Source organism: Nothobranchius furzeri, chromosome 2 (assembly GCF_043380555.1).
Source record: "Nothobranchius furzeri strain GRZ-AD chromosome 2, NfurGRZ-RIMD1, whole genome shotgun sequence".
In the NCBI taxonomy this organism is placed as follows: Eukaryota; Metazoa; Chordata; class Actinopteri; order Cyprinodontiformes; family Nothobranchiidae; genus Nothobranchius; species Nothobranchius furzeri.
In genome coordinates this window covers 5,144,159-5,161,510 of record NC_091742.1, presented here as the reverse complement: position 1 = coordinate 5,161,510, position 17,352 = coordinate 5,144,159, and the positions used below count along the sequence as shown (strand labels likewise).

The 17,352-nt window shown below is 40.0% G+C and overlaps 2 protein-coding genes across 9 annotated transcripts; one reads left to right on the top strand and one right to left on the bottom strand.

The window, feature by feature from the left end:
- Positions 1 to 3,047: 3,047 nt before the first annotated feature.
- On the bottom strand, positions 3,048 to 6,058 carry LOC129165441 (uncharacterized). Its single transcript, XM_070548725.1, has 2 exons — positions 5,805 to 6,058; positions 3,048 to 5,144 (listed from the first exon to the last, which is right to left on the bottom strand). The coding sequence occupies exons 1-2, from the start codon at positions 5,853 to 5,855 to the stop codon at positions 4,992 to 4,994; spliced, it is 204 nt and encodes a 67-aa protein (XP_070404826.1). The 5' UTR covers positions 5,856 to 6,058; the 3' UTR covers positions 3,048 to 4,991.
- A 911-nt stretch (positions 6,059 to 6,969) lies between these two features.
- On the top strand, positions 6,970 to 15,928 carry cmtr1 (cap methyltransferase 1). 8 transcript variants are annotated; one of them, XM_015947340.3, is made up of 24 exons: positions 6,970 to 7,046; positions 8,514 to 8,615; positions 8,725 to 8,885; positions 8,999 to 9,157; positions 9,236 to 9,328; positions 9,418 to 9,489; positions 9,620 to 9,714; positions 9,793 to 9,865; positions 9,931 to 10,129; positions 10,207 to 10,325; positions 10,394 to 10,490; positions 10,563 to 10,695; positions 10,864 to 11,043; positions 11,126 to 11,182; positions 11,266 to 11,323; positions 11,405 to 11,473; positions 11,579 to 11,710; positions 13,765 to 13,890; positions 13,973 to 14,064; positions 14,145 to 14,213; positions 14,381 to 14,428; positions 14,539 to 14,651; positions 15,020 to 15,128; positions 15,230 to 15,928. In XM_015947340.3, exons 2-24 carry the CDS (start codon positions 8,519 to 8,521, stop codon positions 15,363 to 15,365), a joined length of 2,487 nt encoding a protein of 828 aa, XP_015802826.3. In that variant the 5' UTR covers positions 6,970 to 7,046; positions 8,514 to 8,518; the 3' UTR covers positions 15,366 to 15,928. The 8 variants fall into 8 exon arrangements, with proteins under 8 accessions (XP_015802826.3, XP_015802823.3, XP_015802825.3 ...); XM_015947337.3 differs by having other exon boundaries at positions 8,710 to 8,885; XM_015947339.3 differs by having other exon boundaries at positions 6,987 to 7,168.
- Positions 15,929 to 17,352: the final 1,424 nt, after the last annotated feature.

The window sequence follows — 17,352 nt, the reverse complement described above, 5'->3', positions numbered from 1 at the left end:
TTATCCAGAGTTATCTCTGTAGTTATGCTGCTATAGGCTTAGACTGCTGGAGGATACACTGACCACTTTTCACACTCTACTACTTTCTTCTACAATCTGCTCTTTAACTGTATTATTTCCTGCTATTTCAGCTGTTAACTTTATTTTCTCTCTAAGTGTTTTTCTCCCCAGAAGAAGCTACAACGATGTTCTGCTGAGCTGTGGTGGCCTCTTGGAGGGGGCCATCGTCTAGCACACTGCTGCTAACCACTAAAACATTCTCCCTCTCCTGATAATAACTTTTTACTTTCCTTGACGTTGGATGTGCTAATACTAGTTTATCCATTTAATTATAGATTCACTAGGATAAACACAATAAAGTTTATCTCTCACCAAATAGAATATTTACTAAGAAATCACAATATAACTATAGACACATTATTGGGTGTGTGTGTGTGCGTGCGTGCGTGCCTGCGTGTGTGTGTGGTGTGTGTGTGTGTGTGTGTGTGTGTGTGTGTGTGTGTGTGTGTGTGTGTGTGTGTGTGTGTGTGTCTGCTCTGTCTTCTCCATCCCCAGTGAGTCGTGGAGGATGGCTGCTTATACTGAGCCAGGATCCTCTGGAGGTTTCTTCCTGTTAAAAGGGAGTTTTCCTCTCCACTGTCGCTGCATGCTTGCTTAGTATGAGGATTGCTGTAAAGTCACTGACACTAGTCAGTGACTCGATGCAATTTGCTGGGTTCCTTATATAGGAAACATTATTTCTGATTGGCTTAATGAACTGACCTGAATTGGAATGTTTATTATGTGAAGTACCTTGAGACGACTCTTGTCGTGATTTTGGCACTTTATAAATAAACTTGAATTGAATTGAATTGAATGGAATCAACACATTTGCAGCGGTTTCTAGAAATGATTGCCTTGCAAGTCGTATTCAGGAGCAAAAAAAAAGCCCAGAAGCGACTGGATCAGCATGGACAAGTCTGCTGCAGCAGAGAGTAGCACATCACGGCAGGATTTGGAGTCTTATTTCCTGATATTTAGAGCTCTTGCCTTTGGCTGGATAACAGCAACACTACTCTACCACTATCTTCACTTGCTTCGTGACATGGATGTTTTATCTCCACAAATAACACACGCCTGGAGGAGCTTCTGCAGTGTGGTTGAGTTGCTAATGCTAACAGTTAGCTTGTGCTAGCCAAGACGTTTTCTACTGTTTCCTGAACGCTAAAACAGCAACAGCCTTCTCCGTCACGAGCCAAGATGGGCAAGTGTAAGCAGCCGCTTGACGTAGATCTGTCAGGCTTTTCAAATCCTAGAATTTCACATCTTTTTATGCAGGAGATGGGTGTAGGAGACTATTTTCACATTCAGCCTGCATGAATGATCAGAAATAAACATTAAAATGTTTTGTGTTCCGCAGCTTTAAATACATTTTCTGTTTTATATTTCTTCATTTTTATATTTTATATTAAAAAAAAATTTATATGTATATTCGCCTTACTCTAAACAAATCTTTGTAACCATATTTGTCAGGTTGTGGGGGTTGTACAGCTTTAGGATCGATCGCTCCTTCATTCAAGGAAATTTTCTTGTGGATCATAAACAAAACTGACAACATTTGAAAATTCTCAAAACTGTGAGGTTGTTTGAATAAAAGTTACACATCATTCTGTTCATTATCATAAATTAAAACAGGAAGAATATTTATACCACATTGTTTTATTTTTCCTCTTTAAATATCCTATTAAATAACATTATGTAAAAATATTTCTCCCCTTTTTCTTACTTTGGTCAATGGAACAGTTCACTAAAAGTCGGCATCGAGTATAACCTAACATCTAAAGTACACGTGGATCAAAAAGTCAAGTGCTGTGGTGCAAGAGCAGCCTCGGAGCTGACTGGCATTTCTTGCTCAGAGATATCTAACCTTCACCCAGATGTTAGGAATCCTGAAATCCAATCTCTTAGACTCTAAAGAGTAGAAGAGACACATGAGAAGATTAACTGCTGCAGGTCAAATGTGCTTTGACTGAGGTGTACTACCTATGTTACCTGATGTCATCAGTGTCACTAGTGAGGGGGACCTTTGCTGGGAGGGAAAGGCTTTATCCTGTTCATTTTCAAACTGCAACATCATCCAAAGCAAGAACTGTTGTTTTTCACTTGATGTTGCATTTTGAATAGAAAGGAGGCATACAAGGTACACACACACACACACACACACACACACACACACACACACACACACACACACAAATTGGTGGATGAGACATTCCGCTCTTTGTTGTTACCTGTGACATGGAGTAACAAGAGCCTCCTGAGGAGACTGAAACGGACAAAGAGCCTCTGTTTTTGTGAGTTTGCATTTGTGAACATGAAGAGAACGAATCACAGTTTAAAAGCAGCATCTGTCTGGGACTCCTGAAACTGATTTAAAAAAATCTGGATCCACAGGTGCGTTATACACAAAAGGTCATTGATAACCAGTGTGTGTGTGTGTGTGTGTGTGTGTGTGTGTGTGTGTGTGTGTGTGTGTGTGTGTGTGTGTGTGTGTGTGTGTGTGTGTGTGTGTGTGTGTGTGTGTGTGTGTGTGTGTGTTAGAAATCCACATGTTTCCATGCATTTTCCCCGTAAAGCTCAGCATTCATCTTGCAAGTGGAAACGTGGCTACTGCTGCTTTATAAAGCGGCGTGCATCTGTAACCGGGTCAGAACTCTGCTTGAGCCTTCAACATGGGGTTGGTGGCACTTAACCTCACATGCAACACTGGAGCTGATGGTCAGAGAGCCATGATGCATCTGCAAGAAACCACTTAGCAGAAACAGAACCAATGATCTTATGAGGAAAGAAAAGATGCTAATACATAATTAGAGATGCAAACGAAAAGAAAAACAAATTATTTGTCCAAGTTTGTTTTGTGTTGATTTTATTTTATTTTGTACAAAAATTCATCAGTGTTTGCTTTTCTTTAAATGCCACGATTGCAAACTTTTGTGGCCAAAACAGATTTAAAGTCTATGCTGTCATCTAGTGGGCAAAAATGCTATTGTCATATTTTTATTAAAATATAATAAAAAGAAGTTCCTGCTGAATAAATTAAAATTAACTCAGAAAAGCCACAAGCTTGTCTTAATATTATCTGATTTATTAATACAAGCAGAGTAAAAACATCAGAAAAACATGAATATTTAGAGCATTTAGAGCTGAAAATAACAAACAAACGACACAACAAAAACATGAGAAAATGTGCGTTACATTTACAAATAATAACATTTAAATTCACAACATTTTATAAACAACTAACACACACTACTCCTGCAACAATAAATAAAAACAATATGCATCACTCTTAAGAGGATCTTAAGGGATCACCTCAGTCATCAAGGTTACGAGACAAATACAGTTTAACTGCAATTTTTAATTTTTACATTCACACGCTGTCAGGGTTGTTTCAGTTAAAAAAACATGATGCATGACATTTAACATTAAGAGACCTTGGAGGTCCTTCATCTACTGGTGTGTGTGTGTGTGTGTGTGTGTGTGTGTGTGTGTGTGTGTGTGTGTGTGTGTGTGTGTGTGTGTGTGTGTGTGTGTGTGTGTGTGTGTGTGTGTGTGTGTGTGTGTGTGTGTGTGTGTGTGTGTGTGTGTATGCGCACACAACTAGGAGAGATCTGGGTGAACTGACATGTTGATCCAGGTGGTTTCCAGGGTGGCTGTCCTGGTCCCTCTGCCTGACAACAACACAGCAGGGCTGCATGTAAGTCCAGCTGGACCTCTCCCAGTCCAGCCCACAACACAAGCTGGGAGCATTCCACATCTCACACCACTAATCTCAATAAGCGTGCAAGCAGCATGTGCGTGAATACATACAAGATATTTACATGAAAATGTGCAAAAGTTGCATTGTTTACATTTAAAGTTATTTGATTTATTTCTATCAGAGAAGTAGTTTTCCACTGTGCAGCTTTTAAATTGGACCGTCTTTTGGGACTTTACCAAATCAAAAACTCTTATTTAGGAATGAAATCCAAGAGTGAATTTTTTAGTTAATTGATTAATTCAGGAAATCTGGAAAAAGTGGTTTCATGAGAAGGCATGGGAAAGGGAAAACACTGTAAAAACTGGTTTCTAATAAAAGCTAAATAATCATAATAATAATGTTTAGAAACAGCATTTCTTAAAATAAGATAAATATCATCTGATTTTTCTTGCTTTGACTAAAAGTTGCTTGCAAGAATTCTCAAAAGAATCAAAATTTAGATTTATTTGCTAGTTTTAATTATTCTATAGGAAATTTTGCTTACCCCATTGGTAATTGTTTTACTCAAAACAAGAAAATTTGGATAATATTTAGTGATTTATCATATTTTAAGTAATGCAAATTTTCTACAGAATTAATTTTTTAGACTAAAAGTACAATAAAATGTTTTTATTTTTATTTTATTTTTATTTTTTTGCTTTCTTAGAAATCAGGTTTCTTTTTTATTTTGCAGTGAAGGGAGAGACCGGAACTGCTCCAAATGCAATATCATCCAACTTCAAAAGAGATATTTTAAGCTGCATCTCAGTAAAAATTCACACCTTGTGCATAAATAAAAAAATTAAAATCTTTCTGTTTATATATACTCTAGCAAACCTTTAAGGCAACAATCTTATCAAATCAAATGGAATAAAATGTGTCATTAATGAGGAATGTTGTTGATGTCGAACCTGAAATACATGGAGGGGAAAATTAAGAGTGAGAAAATAAATAGAAACATACAACAGAGCCTTAGATTCGGTGAGTATTATGGGTTTTTCCAAAATAAGTATTCTTATTTACCTCCTGCTCCATGTTGGAAACTGAAAAAAACTCATTAATATGGCAGGCTTTAAATAAAAGATCTGCATTTGGTTGGATTGTGTCATGTGCCTGAAATAACTGAAACAACTCTTGGCAAAACTGTTACAGTCATCATCAGAATATGCAAATTTCCCCAAGTTAAAAAAAAACCAACAACACTTCAGCTATTTTATTTGAAAAGGCGACCTGACGGCTTGTGGTGCAGCGTGAGCTGACGAGAGCTGTAGCCAGACATAGCGACACCCATGAGGCCCAGCAGGATGGCCACGCGTGGCATGGCAGAGCCCTCATGGTTCTGTAGCATCGTCTGGGCTGCTTGAGTCTGGAAAAGAGGACAGGGGTCATCATTATCATCACCCAAGCTGCCTGAATAACCAACACCTCTGGTGTCATCTTCACCACAGTGCCTGGCGTTGACCCACTACAGTATTACACTTCCCAACAAAGGTTTGATTATGAGTCATAATAAAGACTCCATATTTGCCAAATTGGGAAGTTAGAGAGCAAACATAGTTTTACAGAAATGAGGAGATTAAGAGCAGTTTTGAGGACAACGCAGAGCATCAGTGTCATCTTTTAGAGCATCTACTAAATGACTAGCTGATGTTTCTTATTTTTATGTAAATCCAGCTGCAAGTGTCTGAAATACCCACCAGGATATCCTTTGAAATCTATTGCTCCGGTGATCCAATTAGAGGGCACTGACTTGACTCCAGGGAGCTAAGACAACTTCCAATCAAATCTAGTTAAATCCAGTCTTTACCACAAATCCTGCAACATCTCAAATAAATTGAAGAACGTTGTTTTCTTGCTCAGATTCCATCTTAAATAGTTGAACTTTGATTTGTGCACAAAAAAAGAAGCAAAAGTTTGTATTTTTTGTATATTTCCACATTCAAACTAGAAGTGGCTCTGGAGGAATTTCAAGGTCAGGTCTAAGATGAACGATCAAACAAATGCCATCCAGAAACATCTTACTAACCTGGAGGTATCTGATGTATCCAGGAGTCAGCCGAGGGATGCGAAAAAACATTGTTGATCACTCTGGAGCTTTACCGTTGAGACCACAGAACCCCACTGAGACTCTCCCTCCTGTAGATCCTCCTGTAGATCTTTTTTGTGTCAGTTTTCTCCACCTGGCTGAGTGTGGTGGTGCCAGCAGCTCTCCCCCGAGTCTAAAGACACACTCATCCAGGCGCAAGAACACACACCTGCTCAGTAATGATCTCCACTGGGGGAATCCGGTATCTGCAGGCTGTATATAAAACCTTGGCTTTGCTGCTGTTGCATAAGCTGATAAGTTTGCATCTTTATGCACCTGTATTTGTGTCAGTGATGGATTAGCAGAGCCACAGGAGGCGCAGTGGATTATCATACTTGCTCTAAGTCAGTTTGGCCATGAGTTCCGAGAGAGAAAAACACTCATTAAGTGATGACAAAGGAACACTTCTGTGATGTTTGCCAAGTTGCTCTTAAGCTGTTTTAACAATTAGGAACAATTGAGAATTACCGCAATCCTCAAAGTGGAACAGATGGTTCTCACACAACTGTCTGAAGACATAACAAGGGCGAAACAAACACCGTCTTCAATATTTTACCATTTGAGTCACATTTCTAAATTGATCTCCATCCTTGGGGATGAACCAACATGGGTGAGTGGCTCAAGTAAACAGTGAAACTCCACTTTTTCCTTTTGTCATCACTTCAAGCTGAGTCATAAACAGAACGAGAGGAAATAAACAAATCAAGTCACTAAAGGTGAACTCATTTTTTCTCCCCATGATTTTATTTTAAATTTACATTCTTCTTTATTCAGTGAAGGATGTGTTAAAAGATTAAATTAAGTACAGAAAAAAATGTGTTTTATCTCACCTCTTCATATTGTTCAAAATATATTATATATTCTAATTCTATTATTTATTTCACACACACACACACACACACACACACACACACACACACACACACACACACACACATCTTATTCGAATAATTATAAATATGTTAGAGTCTGTATTAAATATATAAACGTATTATTCTTATTATTCTTATTATTCTTATTCTTATTATTATTGTTGTTGTTGTTGTTGTATCAAAATTCACAAATCTTTCATTATTTCCTTTATTTAGCCTGTTACGTCATCACTACGCGTCGTCCGACCGACGCAGAAGGACCGTGGACGCGCTAAAAACAGAACGCGAGCTAACTTTGGAAACGGTTAATGTACTACAGATTTCTATTCAAAATAAAACTCCAACTAAATATTTTTGAAAGTTATGTGGCAGTGACCTTCAGTCGATGTTGTTTCCCACAGAAGAAAGCTGCTTTTTTTTCCTTTTGAGCTGGTAAAAACATAGCTAGCTAACGTAGCAAGCTAACAGCTAATGCTTCGTAGTTTCGTTTATCAAAGCACACCTACAACACCGGTTAGTGAAGTCTTGTTACACTTCCTGGTGTTCTCTGCAAACATTTACTTCAGAGAATGACATGACTTCAAGATATTTAGAACATAATCCATAGGTAACAGTTTGTATTTGTCTTCAGATTTCCGTAGTTCACAGTCGTGCAGTCCACTAATGTTTAGCTACAAAATGTAGGTCCAATAATAAGCAGTTTAGTGGTTTTAACTGTAATGGGACAGCTCTAAATGGAACTGGCAGTTAAAAATAACCAGTCGGCTTGTTGAATTTGGATTTATGTCAAGTGTTCTTGTGCTGCTTAGATGGAACTGAATTCATGTTGGAAAACAACTCATCCAGTCAGAGAACTCCTTATTTTATTTTTCTTTATGTTAGAAAACAACTGTTCAGCTCGAGTCAAACATTCTTGAAAGCAGTCTGATTTTTGTCCTAATAGTCTTTATTTATTCATTTTATATACTAAATATGAATTTGTCAAAAATGGAAGATTATTAGATTATTTTTAATGTTATTAGATTACTTTTGTAAAAAAAAAGAAAACAAACTGTTTACTCATGTGGGCATCTTTTATGTTATCTGTTATTGTGTTTAAACACCTGTTTTAATGTCTTATACTTCAGCAGCATCAGGTGACCTGGCTGCTTTTTGTTTCAGGAAAAATAAATCACTTAAACTCATCACAGAGACGAATGCACAAAAGAAATCATTCATGAATAAGTTAATAAAAAACAAAGCAATTCTCATATGAAGTCACAGACTTTGTGTCCAGTTATGTGTTTAATGTGTCGAGTCAAAAACCTGCAAGTAAATGTACACAAATGCTCCTGCTTGATGGTTGGTGACATGAATGCTTTTTTCAAACAAAAAGTAATCAGTGCATTGACTTTCTACAGGTTATTCAATGTGCGCATGATTACTGTTCCATCAGCTGGAAAATAAAACATGTTTACAGAGTCGGGCTCAGCCAGCTGTGCATGAAACACTTAGAGAGAGACGTTACACTGATGTTCCAAGAGCCCTAACACAACTTTGATGAATGTCACACTCTTTGCTTTAGTCCTGCATTCACTTTAAGATGTGTCACAAGATCATCCACAATGCATGGATTGATTTGCATTAAAACCCACCCAGCACCGGTGAACCATTGTTCAATCAGGGAGAAATTATCTTTTCGTGTCAGTCTGACTCTTAATTTTTAACTCGGAGTAATTTTTTTCACTCATTCTGATCAAATTCTTATGTTTTTATGCTCTCCGTTGCTCCTTTTCAGACACAATGAAGAGAAGAGCTGATGCACCGCTTGCATCATTGCAGGGGACTAAGAGGCATCGTGAGAAGAGCAGCTCAGATGAAGAGTCACAATCCAGACAAGGTAATGCCAGATTTTCTAGAGAAATCATAAAACTCTGTTCTAAATAAAAATAGCTTCGGAAAGCTTCGTATGCGTGCACTTTTAGTTTTTGTAGTTTTGTCCTGTCCAGACTCGAGCCAAAATGACTCCCTCAGTGATCAAGAGGATCATAGACCTGGATTCTCCATGCCCTCCATCTCATCACCATCCTTTGATGCCCAAGACGATGATGACTCCTCTCAGGCGGCCTCAAAGTTCACAATGTACAACAGTGTGTCACAGAGGCTCATGGTAAAGGAATCCAAACCACTCAAAGATGTTTCACAGCTGTTTAGAAGTCTGTAACCTGGGGGTTCAGCTTTATTTTGAAAATCTTGTTTTTGTGTTGTATCTTACACCTCCAGGCCAAGATGGGCTTCAGAGAGGGCGAGGGTCTGGGGAAGTTCGGCCAGGGCCGCAAAGAGATTGTGGAGGCGTCCACCCAGCGCGGTCGGAGGGGTCTGGGTCTCACGCTGCAGGGGTTTCAAGGAGAGCTCAATGTTGATTGGCGAGATGAGCCAGAGGTGGGGCCAAATAATCTTTTTTTATGTTTTCTAGCTGAAAGTCTGGTTGGAATTATTATTCCCTTTAAATCTCTGCAGCCTAGTGCGACAGAGAAGGTGGAATGGTTCCCAGAATGCACCACAGAAATTCCTGATGCGGATGAGCTGAGGGACTGGATGGTTGTGGGACAGGTGGCGCACCAACATGGACATTTATTCAGTTCTTTACACAACTTTTAAAATTCTCTCTTCATACCTCATAAAATATTTGTTCTGCTCAGAGGAAACTCAAGATTGAAGATGAGACGGAGTTCTGCACAGAAGATCTCCTGCACACACTTCTACGGTGTAAAGTGAGTTCAGACGGGAAGTCTGTTAATCACAAGCATGAAAACAATTATAAATGATTCCGATAAAGGTAAATTTTGGTTTTATCAAAACTCGAATCAGCTTATATCTTTTGATTTGGTCTGACGCTCGTAGACTGTGTTTGACAGTCTGGATGGCGAGGAGATGAGGAGAGCACGGACACGCTCCAACCCGTACGAAACCATTAGAGGAGGCATCTTCCTCAACAGGTCAGGGTTTATTCCGCCATCGGTGAGGATTCAACTAAAGTAGAGTTTATTATTGTTTCATTTCCTGTCTGAATGCAGGGCAGCGATGAAAATGTCCAACATTGACCACTGCTTTGACAACATGTTCACCAATCCGAAGGATTCTAACGGGGTGAGTCGACTTGTTGCTGAGTCATGTAAACAGATAGTGAGGATTAAACCATCTCTCTCTTCCAGTCACCTCTGACAAAGGACCGCGAGGACGAGCTGCTGTACTTTGGTGACGTCTGCGCGGGACCTGGAGGCTTTTCTGAGTACATCTTATGGAAGAGACGCTGGCACGCCAAGGGCTTCGGCATGACGCTGAAAGGACCTTGTGACTTCAAACTGGAAGATTTCTACGCAGCTCCGAGTGAGCTGTTTGAGCCGTATTATGGTGAGTAAACAAAACCTTCAGGGGAGAGGAAAATGCAGGGGAGGAGTGATTCTAAGCATGACTCGTGTGTGTCTCAGGTGAGGGGGGAGTGGATGGAGACGGTGACATCACCCGGCCTGAAAACGTGACTGCGTTCCGTAACTTTGTCATGGAGAGCACAGAGAGAAGAGGGCTCCACTTCCTCATGGCAGACGGGGTAAGACTCCTGAAGACGATGCTGCTTTTCCAAGGAGAGGATAATTCTGATCTGATCTGGTTTTGTAGGGTTTCTCTGTGGAGGGTCAGGAGAACATCCAGGAGATTCTCTCCAAACAGCTGCTGCTCTGTCAGTTCCTCACTGCCATCTCTACAATCAGGACAGGTGTGTGAGCTTTTGTTCTTGAACAAGCGACGTGCGGGTTCTGTGTGTGAAGATTCTTTATCTCTCTTCCAGGTGGCCACTTTGTGTGTAAAACCTTTGACCTCTTCACTCCGTTCAGCGTGGGTTTGGTCTACCTGCTCTACCTCTGCTTCGACAGGATCTCGCTCTTCAAACCCGTCACCAGCCGGCCGGCGAACTCAGAGAGGTGGGCTCAAGACGGAACATTTAAAACTCGTGCTTTTGTTCAGTTTTACAACCCAGAAACATTGGGAATCAATTTCACATCAATTATTTTTCTACCTAAATTCAAAAATCAACTCGCTGGTCTTAGGTTCAGGCCTCGCGGCGTAAAACTAGGTCTGTTGTCCGACAGGTACGTTGTGTGTCGTGGTCTGAAACCCGGCTCCGACGCAGTCCGGGAGTACATGTTCAGAGTCAACCTGAAACTGAACCAGGTCAGGAACTCGGACAGAGACGTTACAGAAGTGGTCCCGCTGCACATCATAAAGGACGACCCTGACTTCTACCAGTTCATGGTCAACTCCAACGAGAGGTAGAAACGCTGCTTTCTCCGAGTCTGTCGTTAAAAGTTCATGTGAAACTTTGTCGCTGACAAAGACGGCCTTTTCCTGCAGCCTCTGTGCCGTCCAGATCAAGGCCTTGGCCAAGATCCACGCTTTCGTCGTAGAACCGTGAGTAAGCACACTTGGACCTGGTTTACTTAGGGGGTGTTTGTGTCTAAAGTGACGGCGTTGCCTTGTGCCGATGTCTTCAGGACGCTTTCAGAGCCGAGGCAAGCCAACATCAGGAAGGAGTGTCTGAAGCTTTGGGGGGTGAGCAGAGCCACTCGTGTTGTGTAATTTACTCACATTATAGTTTTTATTTATTATTATTATTGATTATTTCCTTTTCAGGTACCAGATAAGGCCAGAGTTGCTCCTCCTCCTTCTGATCCCAGAACAAAGTTCTATGAACTGATTAAGGTCAGATGATTAATAATGATGATTAATAAAACAAGGAAACATGAATCTATTTAGGTGTCGTCCGTAACTTGTTTCTAAATCTTGTCTTCATCCGTCCTGCCTCAGAATCCAGATGTGGAGCTGCTCCAGAGTAAACTCACTCCCCTCAACTCCAGCGCGCTCGTTAAGCTGCGGCAGATCTTTGACTACAGGTGCATTGTGGGAGGTGGAGAGCAGATCTTTCTCCTTGCACTGGGGGTACGTTTGAAGAGATGGGGGGGTTTATTTTTGCTCATTAACCCTTTAAGCGCCGAAGGCGCAGTATTGCTACGAGCTTCGTTACCGACTTTAACGAGCCACAGCTACAAATATGATCCCTCATGAAGTTATAACATTACACAAGAACATAGTGGAGATGTGTAACTTCAGGCTGAGCAACACTGTGTTTATATTGAAAGTTTCGGGGAGAGGACGAGAGCAGGAGACGAGCGCAGCACGAAGAGTGCGAATAGAGGGATACAACTTACAATTGCCGGCAGGTCTGGTCTTTGTGGACTGATCTCTTTGTCTGGTCGTGACCGACTTCGATTATGAAGCAGGAAACTCTGATGAAGAAATTCACTCCCCCAGCCAGAAAAAGCTGGTTGTTGCCGCCTCTGCAGCAACAACCAGCTGATGCTGCACGAGAGTAAGGTGTATGGAGCTTACAAGCTCCAAAAGTTGGGTTTGAAGTTTGTTTCACCGTGTTTGGGACATGGTGGATGTTGAAATGATGGTAAAAACACCACTAATGTGACAGACGTGGCAGCAATGTAAAAAAAAAAAAAAGCAGCAGATGTGTTCGTCACGTACGGAAGTCAAAGTGTGCCACATAATTTATATATAATTTCACACTTTATACATGGGACTGTGTTCCAATCCGTCTCTCTAACACCTTCATAAAGTTTGCGGACGACACCACCGTGGTTGGGCTCATCTCTGGAGGGGATGAGTCAAACTACAGAGATGAAGTCAACAGACTGACTAACTGGTGTTCAGAAAATAACCTCCTTTTGAACACCAAAAAAACCAAAGAACTCATCTTGGATTTCAGAAGGAACAAAGCTGATCCAGAACCTCTCTACATCCAGGGGGACTGTGTGGAAAGAGTTCACTCCATGAGGTTTCTGGGTGTCGTGGTCTCTGATGACCTCTCCTGGTCTGCTAGCACCACAGCAGTATCAAAAAAGGCTCAGCTGCGTCTCCACTTTCTGAGGGTGCTCAGGAGGAACAACCTGGAGGAGAGACTGCTGGTGACATTCTGCAGAGCCACTATTGAGAGCATCCTAGCATACGGGATAACTACTTGGTATGCAGGGTGCACTGCTGCAGACACGAGAGTGCTTCAGAGGGTTACACATTCAGCCCAGAGGATCATTGGCTGCTCGCTGCCCAGCCTGGAGGACTTAGCATACCCCCGTTATCTCAGCAGGGCTTCCAACATCATTAAGGACAAGTTCCATCCTGGGAACCACTTGTTTCAGTTGTTGCCATCGGGTCGTCGGTACAGATCCCAGAGGACCAGGACAAACCGCTTCAGAGACAGTTTTTTTCCAGGGCTCTTATGGTGGTTAACAACAAAAAGAACATGCTAACTTGAAAGGACAGGTTCTTATTTTATCTAATGTTTGCAGGTGTAGCCCTGATGGAACCACACAAGCTGCATGGTTCTAATTTTATACAGTTTATGAAGGGAGGATTTGTCCAGACTGAATTTTAATTAAGTGTTATGTATCTCTTTCAACTTGCACCCGGGAGTGGCTTCCAAATTTTGTTGTACGAGTGTGTACAGTGACAATAAAGGATATTCTATTCTATTCTATTCTAATCAGTGGATCAAATGATCATTACATTCAAGAGGACGTCCCTGAAGCTTTGCAAACCCAAAAAAATGGCTACAGACCGTTTCTCTTGAGTGAGGCCAGTATAAATATCAATAATGCAATATAAAAAATGCTATTAATTTTTCTAAAGAGCTTTATACATGTATATATGTAAAAATGTTTTTCAAAATGTGATGAAATTTTCTAAATAACATAAAAAATTAGGAGGAACGTCTGTAAAAATGATGCGTTCCAATATGGCCGCCTAGTGATGTCATAATCTGCTAATTAGATGAGTGAATTTGCTCTCAACACAAACTTTGGGTCCTACTGGAGTTTTTTCTCTTTAACCATTTCCAAGCTACATCCTTTTGAAACAGTCGTGTCAGAACAGAAAGTTTTATTGAAAAACTCAAAACTCACAAGTGTGTGTTGTTTTTGACCCTGCAGAAGTCCCAGATCTACACATGGGATGGGAAGAATCCCGTTCGCTGGAAGAAGATGGAGAACTTCAAGCTAGAGCTGCCGAGAGACACGCTGCTGAGCGTGGAGATCGTTCAGGAGCTGAAGGGCGAGGTGGAGCGCGGAGGGCTAACAAACGACTTCTTTACGTTGAGTTTTTGTTGTCAGAGTGTAACGGGGTCCGTTTGGTTCTCAGGGTAAAGCTCAGCGCAGGATCAGTGCCGTTCACGTGATGGACGCGCTCATACTCAACGGGACGGACGTACGAGATCAGCACTTCAACCAACGGTGAGATTAAACACTCCAGAACAACAAAGTTATCTGGAGCAGATTTCTGATTTTTATTTATTTATTTCTTTACTTTCCAGGATCCGGCTGGCTGAGAAGTTCGTGAAGGCGGTGGCCAAGCCCAGCAGACCCGACATGAACCCCATCAGGTACAAACTGGTTTGAATTTATCGTTTGTGTTCCCATTTATGTTTTAAATTACAAGCAAATTAGATTTTAATTAGAATTTTCTAATGATCAAATGAATGTAGCTAATCCAAAGTGATTAAATACTATGATGTGAATGATTTAAGCTCTTAAAAATGTATTTCCACAGAGTGAAGGAAGTTTACAGGCTGGAGGAAATGGAGAAAATCTTCGTCAGGTTTGACCGCTGCTCTCTTTAGATGTAACACATTTAGGAATCAGTTTTTATTCAAATAATTTGTTTTTCATGACAACTGATTATTTTAACCGTCATCCTTTGTCGTCCAGACTAGAGATGAAGATAACAAAGAGTTCTGGAGGCGTCCCTCGTCTGTCCTACACAGGCAGAGACGACAGACACTTCCTCCCCTCCGGCCTCTACATCATTAAGACCTTCAATGGTTTGTTTACGGTTCATTCTTAACTTCAGCCATCTGTTTAGCGTCTGCTTTAATCTAAAACTCCTGATTTGTTTATATTTGCCTTTGAAGGGGGCCAAGTATTCTTTTAAAATGGTCTCGATCTTTGTTTTCTTTCGTCTTCCTTTCAGTTATTTAAAACGTAAGACGTGTCTTACAGAAACAGAAAAAAATAAGCCGGCCTGGAGCTTTTGTTGCTAGGTTACAGGTCGATGCGGTGCAAGCTCATCCCTTGTGTTAGGCTGAATGATATGTAGGTTAAGAAAACTTTAAATGTTTACATGAAATTCTGCCTGTTTGGACTCAAATTATAAAGAAAAGTGTTTCTGTTGACATTGTTTACCCTTTAGAGCCTTGGACAATGGCATACAGCAAAAACTCCAACAAGAAGTACTTCTTTAATAAGCTAACCCAGAAATCAACTTATGACATGCCGCCAGACGCTGCTGCTCCCTTCCAGTATGTAACCACACACACACACACACAGTTGTAAATAATGTAGCTCTAAAATATCAGTCAGCATCTCTTAAATAAACATGGTTTATGTTGTTCTTCTTTAGCGTATGCCATTCTGAGCGGTTCTTCTGGGCCTGGGTGGAAGGGGTCATAGTTCTCGATTCTCAGACCCGGATGGACCCTGAGAAACTGTCCAAAGAAGACTTTTTATCCTTCATCCACCAGCACTACCAGCACTGAGGGACGTTCTGCTGCAGCATGTGACGAGGCTGACGTTGCTGTTTCCTGATCGGCTTTTGCAACTGAAGGACTTCACATTATAACATTTTATGTTGTTTGGTTTAATGTTAAATAATAAACCAATCTGTGAGCATTGTGGAAAGAGTTAATAGCCGACAGTCGCTGCTGTCCCTCGCATGTCCCCGTAGACGAGTCATTTCACACCAGTTCCTTTTTCATTACACGCTACGTTGTGTGTTTGCACAGGTCACGTTTAAACAACACATCAGCGTCCTGGTTACTGTACAGTCAGGCCCTTTTGATCAGCCTCTCTGTTAAACATTTCATCACATCAGTCCTGATGCAGCAGCTCTCTGCCTGTTCAGACTATCTGGAATGAACCGTGTGTCAGATGTGAAACTTTAAAAAGTTAGGTTTTATTTTTTCTTTGGTGATTGTGCCTCTTATGCCTTGACGGTTGTTTTAAATGCTGCAAATTACCTGTTTTATCCATGTTACCTGACTTCTAGAATCATTAAATGTAAATACGGACATTTTAAATAAAGGAGATGCTGTTCAAATGATATGCTTTAAACAATCCGGGTACTGAGGGAGCAGAGAAAGTTAATTAGTATGATGCCAAAGTCCCGATGTGCTCTGATGAGTAGAATAAATTTATAAGAGGGATATAAAGGAAGATTGAATTTTCCAGAGGCAAAATGGATGATATAATTGCAGTTTGCTGTGTGAAAAACCCACAATGTTTATTAATTATGAGCAAAATGTAGGAAAAATATTGGGAAAAAAGAATTATTTTCACATACTTACATTTTAATTTATTTTTACAGCAGAACAGTTGTCCCATTATATATTAGGAAGCTATACAGGTGGCCAATAGTTAACAGAAAATATTTTTAAATATTACATTCAGAGTTACAACACTAAGTATTTATATACGGCTTATCTAACATACAAGTGAAACTGGAAAACAATAATATCTAATGTTTCTGTATTGTATATGATATTCATACATTATAGATAGATATTTTTATTCGGTCAACAACAACAATTTATCAATTTTACAGAAAAGTAATCAAGCAACCGAAAAAGAATAGGTTGAAGCCTAGTGGCTTATAATTAGCCTATCCTTAACTCCCACAGAGATAATCAAATTCTGATAACTAAGATGCATAACATTTAAAGAAAAGCAATGATAAATCAAGAAATCAAATCAACACAAGGGTAGACATCAAACTATTATAACTAGATATGACTAAGGTATGCTGTTAGCGCTAATTTAAAAGTCAGTAAAGTCTAATTGCTATATTTTATTTTCAAGGAATCTGCAGGAAACCCAAATGAGAATTCTCTTAGTTTTATGAAGCTGTAGGAACAGCTTGCATCCGTTACAGGGTTGAAAAATCTACTCTCAAAATTCAGATGCCAACAATCATACAGCCATACTCTTCTCGAAACTAAATGATTGATTTTCCATCCAGTTGACTTAAATAACACTTATAAATGTTATATAGACAAGGGTATGTGTATAAATCAAATCAAACAACCAACTACAAGTTAATAAAATAAAAAAAATTAAGAATGCCTGTGTTTATTAGATGTATTTATTGGTATTTGAACGAATAACTAATAGTTTTACATCTAACATATTTTATATGAAAAGAAAAATGTATGCTGGTTAAAATTTGTAACTAAATTGTATTTTTTGATAATATCTTAGTGATTAGATTCTCGTGGGGATTTTAAGTGACATGTTTTATTTTGAAGGAATCTACAAGATGTCGTTTAGCTTTATAAAGCTGTAGTAACAGCTTCCTTCCGCTAGAGGGAGGAAAATCCTTACTCATGAACGCCAAATGCAACTGGCTTGGTAAACCAGACTAACTAAATATGCTATTTAATATTTAACTTTGCAACGCAAGAATTTGGTCTAGTTCACTAGGCTAAGATACTACTACTGTTTCCAGAAACAATGAGTTCAAATAGTGCC

Bases quoted from the DNA above. Each gene is read 5' to 3' on its own strand.
- cmtr1 (XM_015947337.3), top strand. From the start codon at position 8,519: ATGAAGAGAAGAGCTGATGCACCGCTTGCATCATTGCAGGGGACTAAG. The intron at 8,886-8,998 runs GTAAAGGAATCC...TTACACCTCCAG, and splicing joins GTGTGTCACAGAGGCTCATG to GCCAAGATGGGCTTCAGAGA. The intron at 14,652-15,019 runs GTTTGTTTACGG...TTTACCCTTTAG, and splicing joins CATCATTAAGACCTTCAATG to AGCCTTGGACAATGGCATAC.
- LOC129165441 (XM_070548725.1), bottom strand. From the start codon at position 5,855: ATGTTTTTTCGCATCCCTCGGCTGACTCCTGGATACATCAGATACCTC. The intron at 5,145-5,804 runs GTTAGTAAGATG...CCTCTTTTCCAG, and splicing joins GATACATCAGATACCTCCAG to ACTCAAGCAGCCCAGACGAT.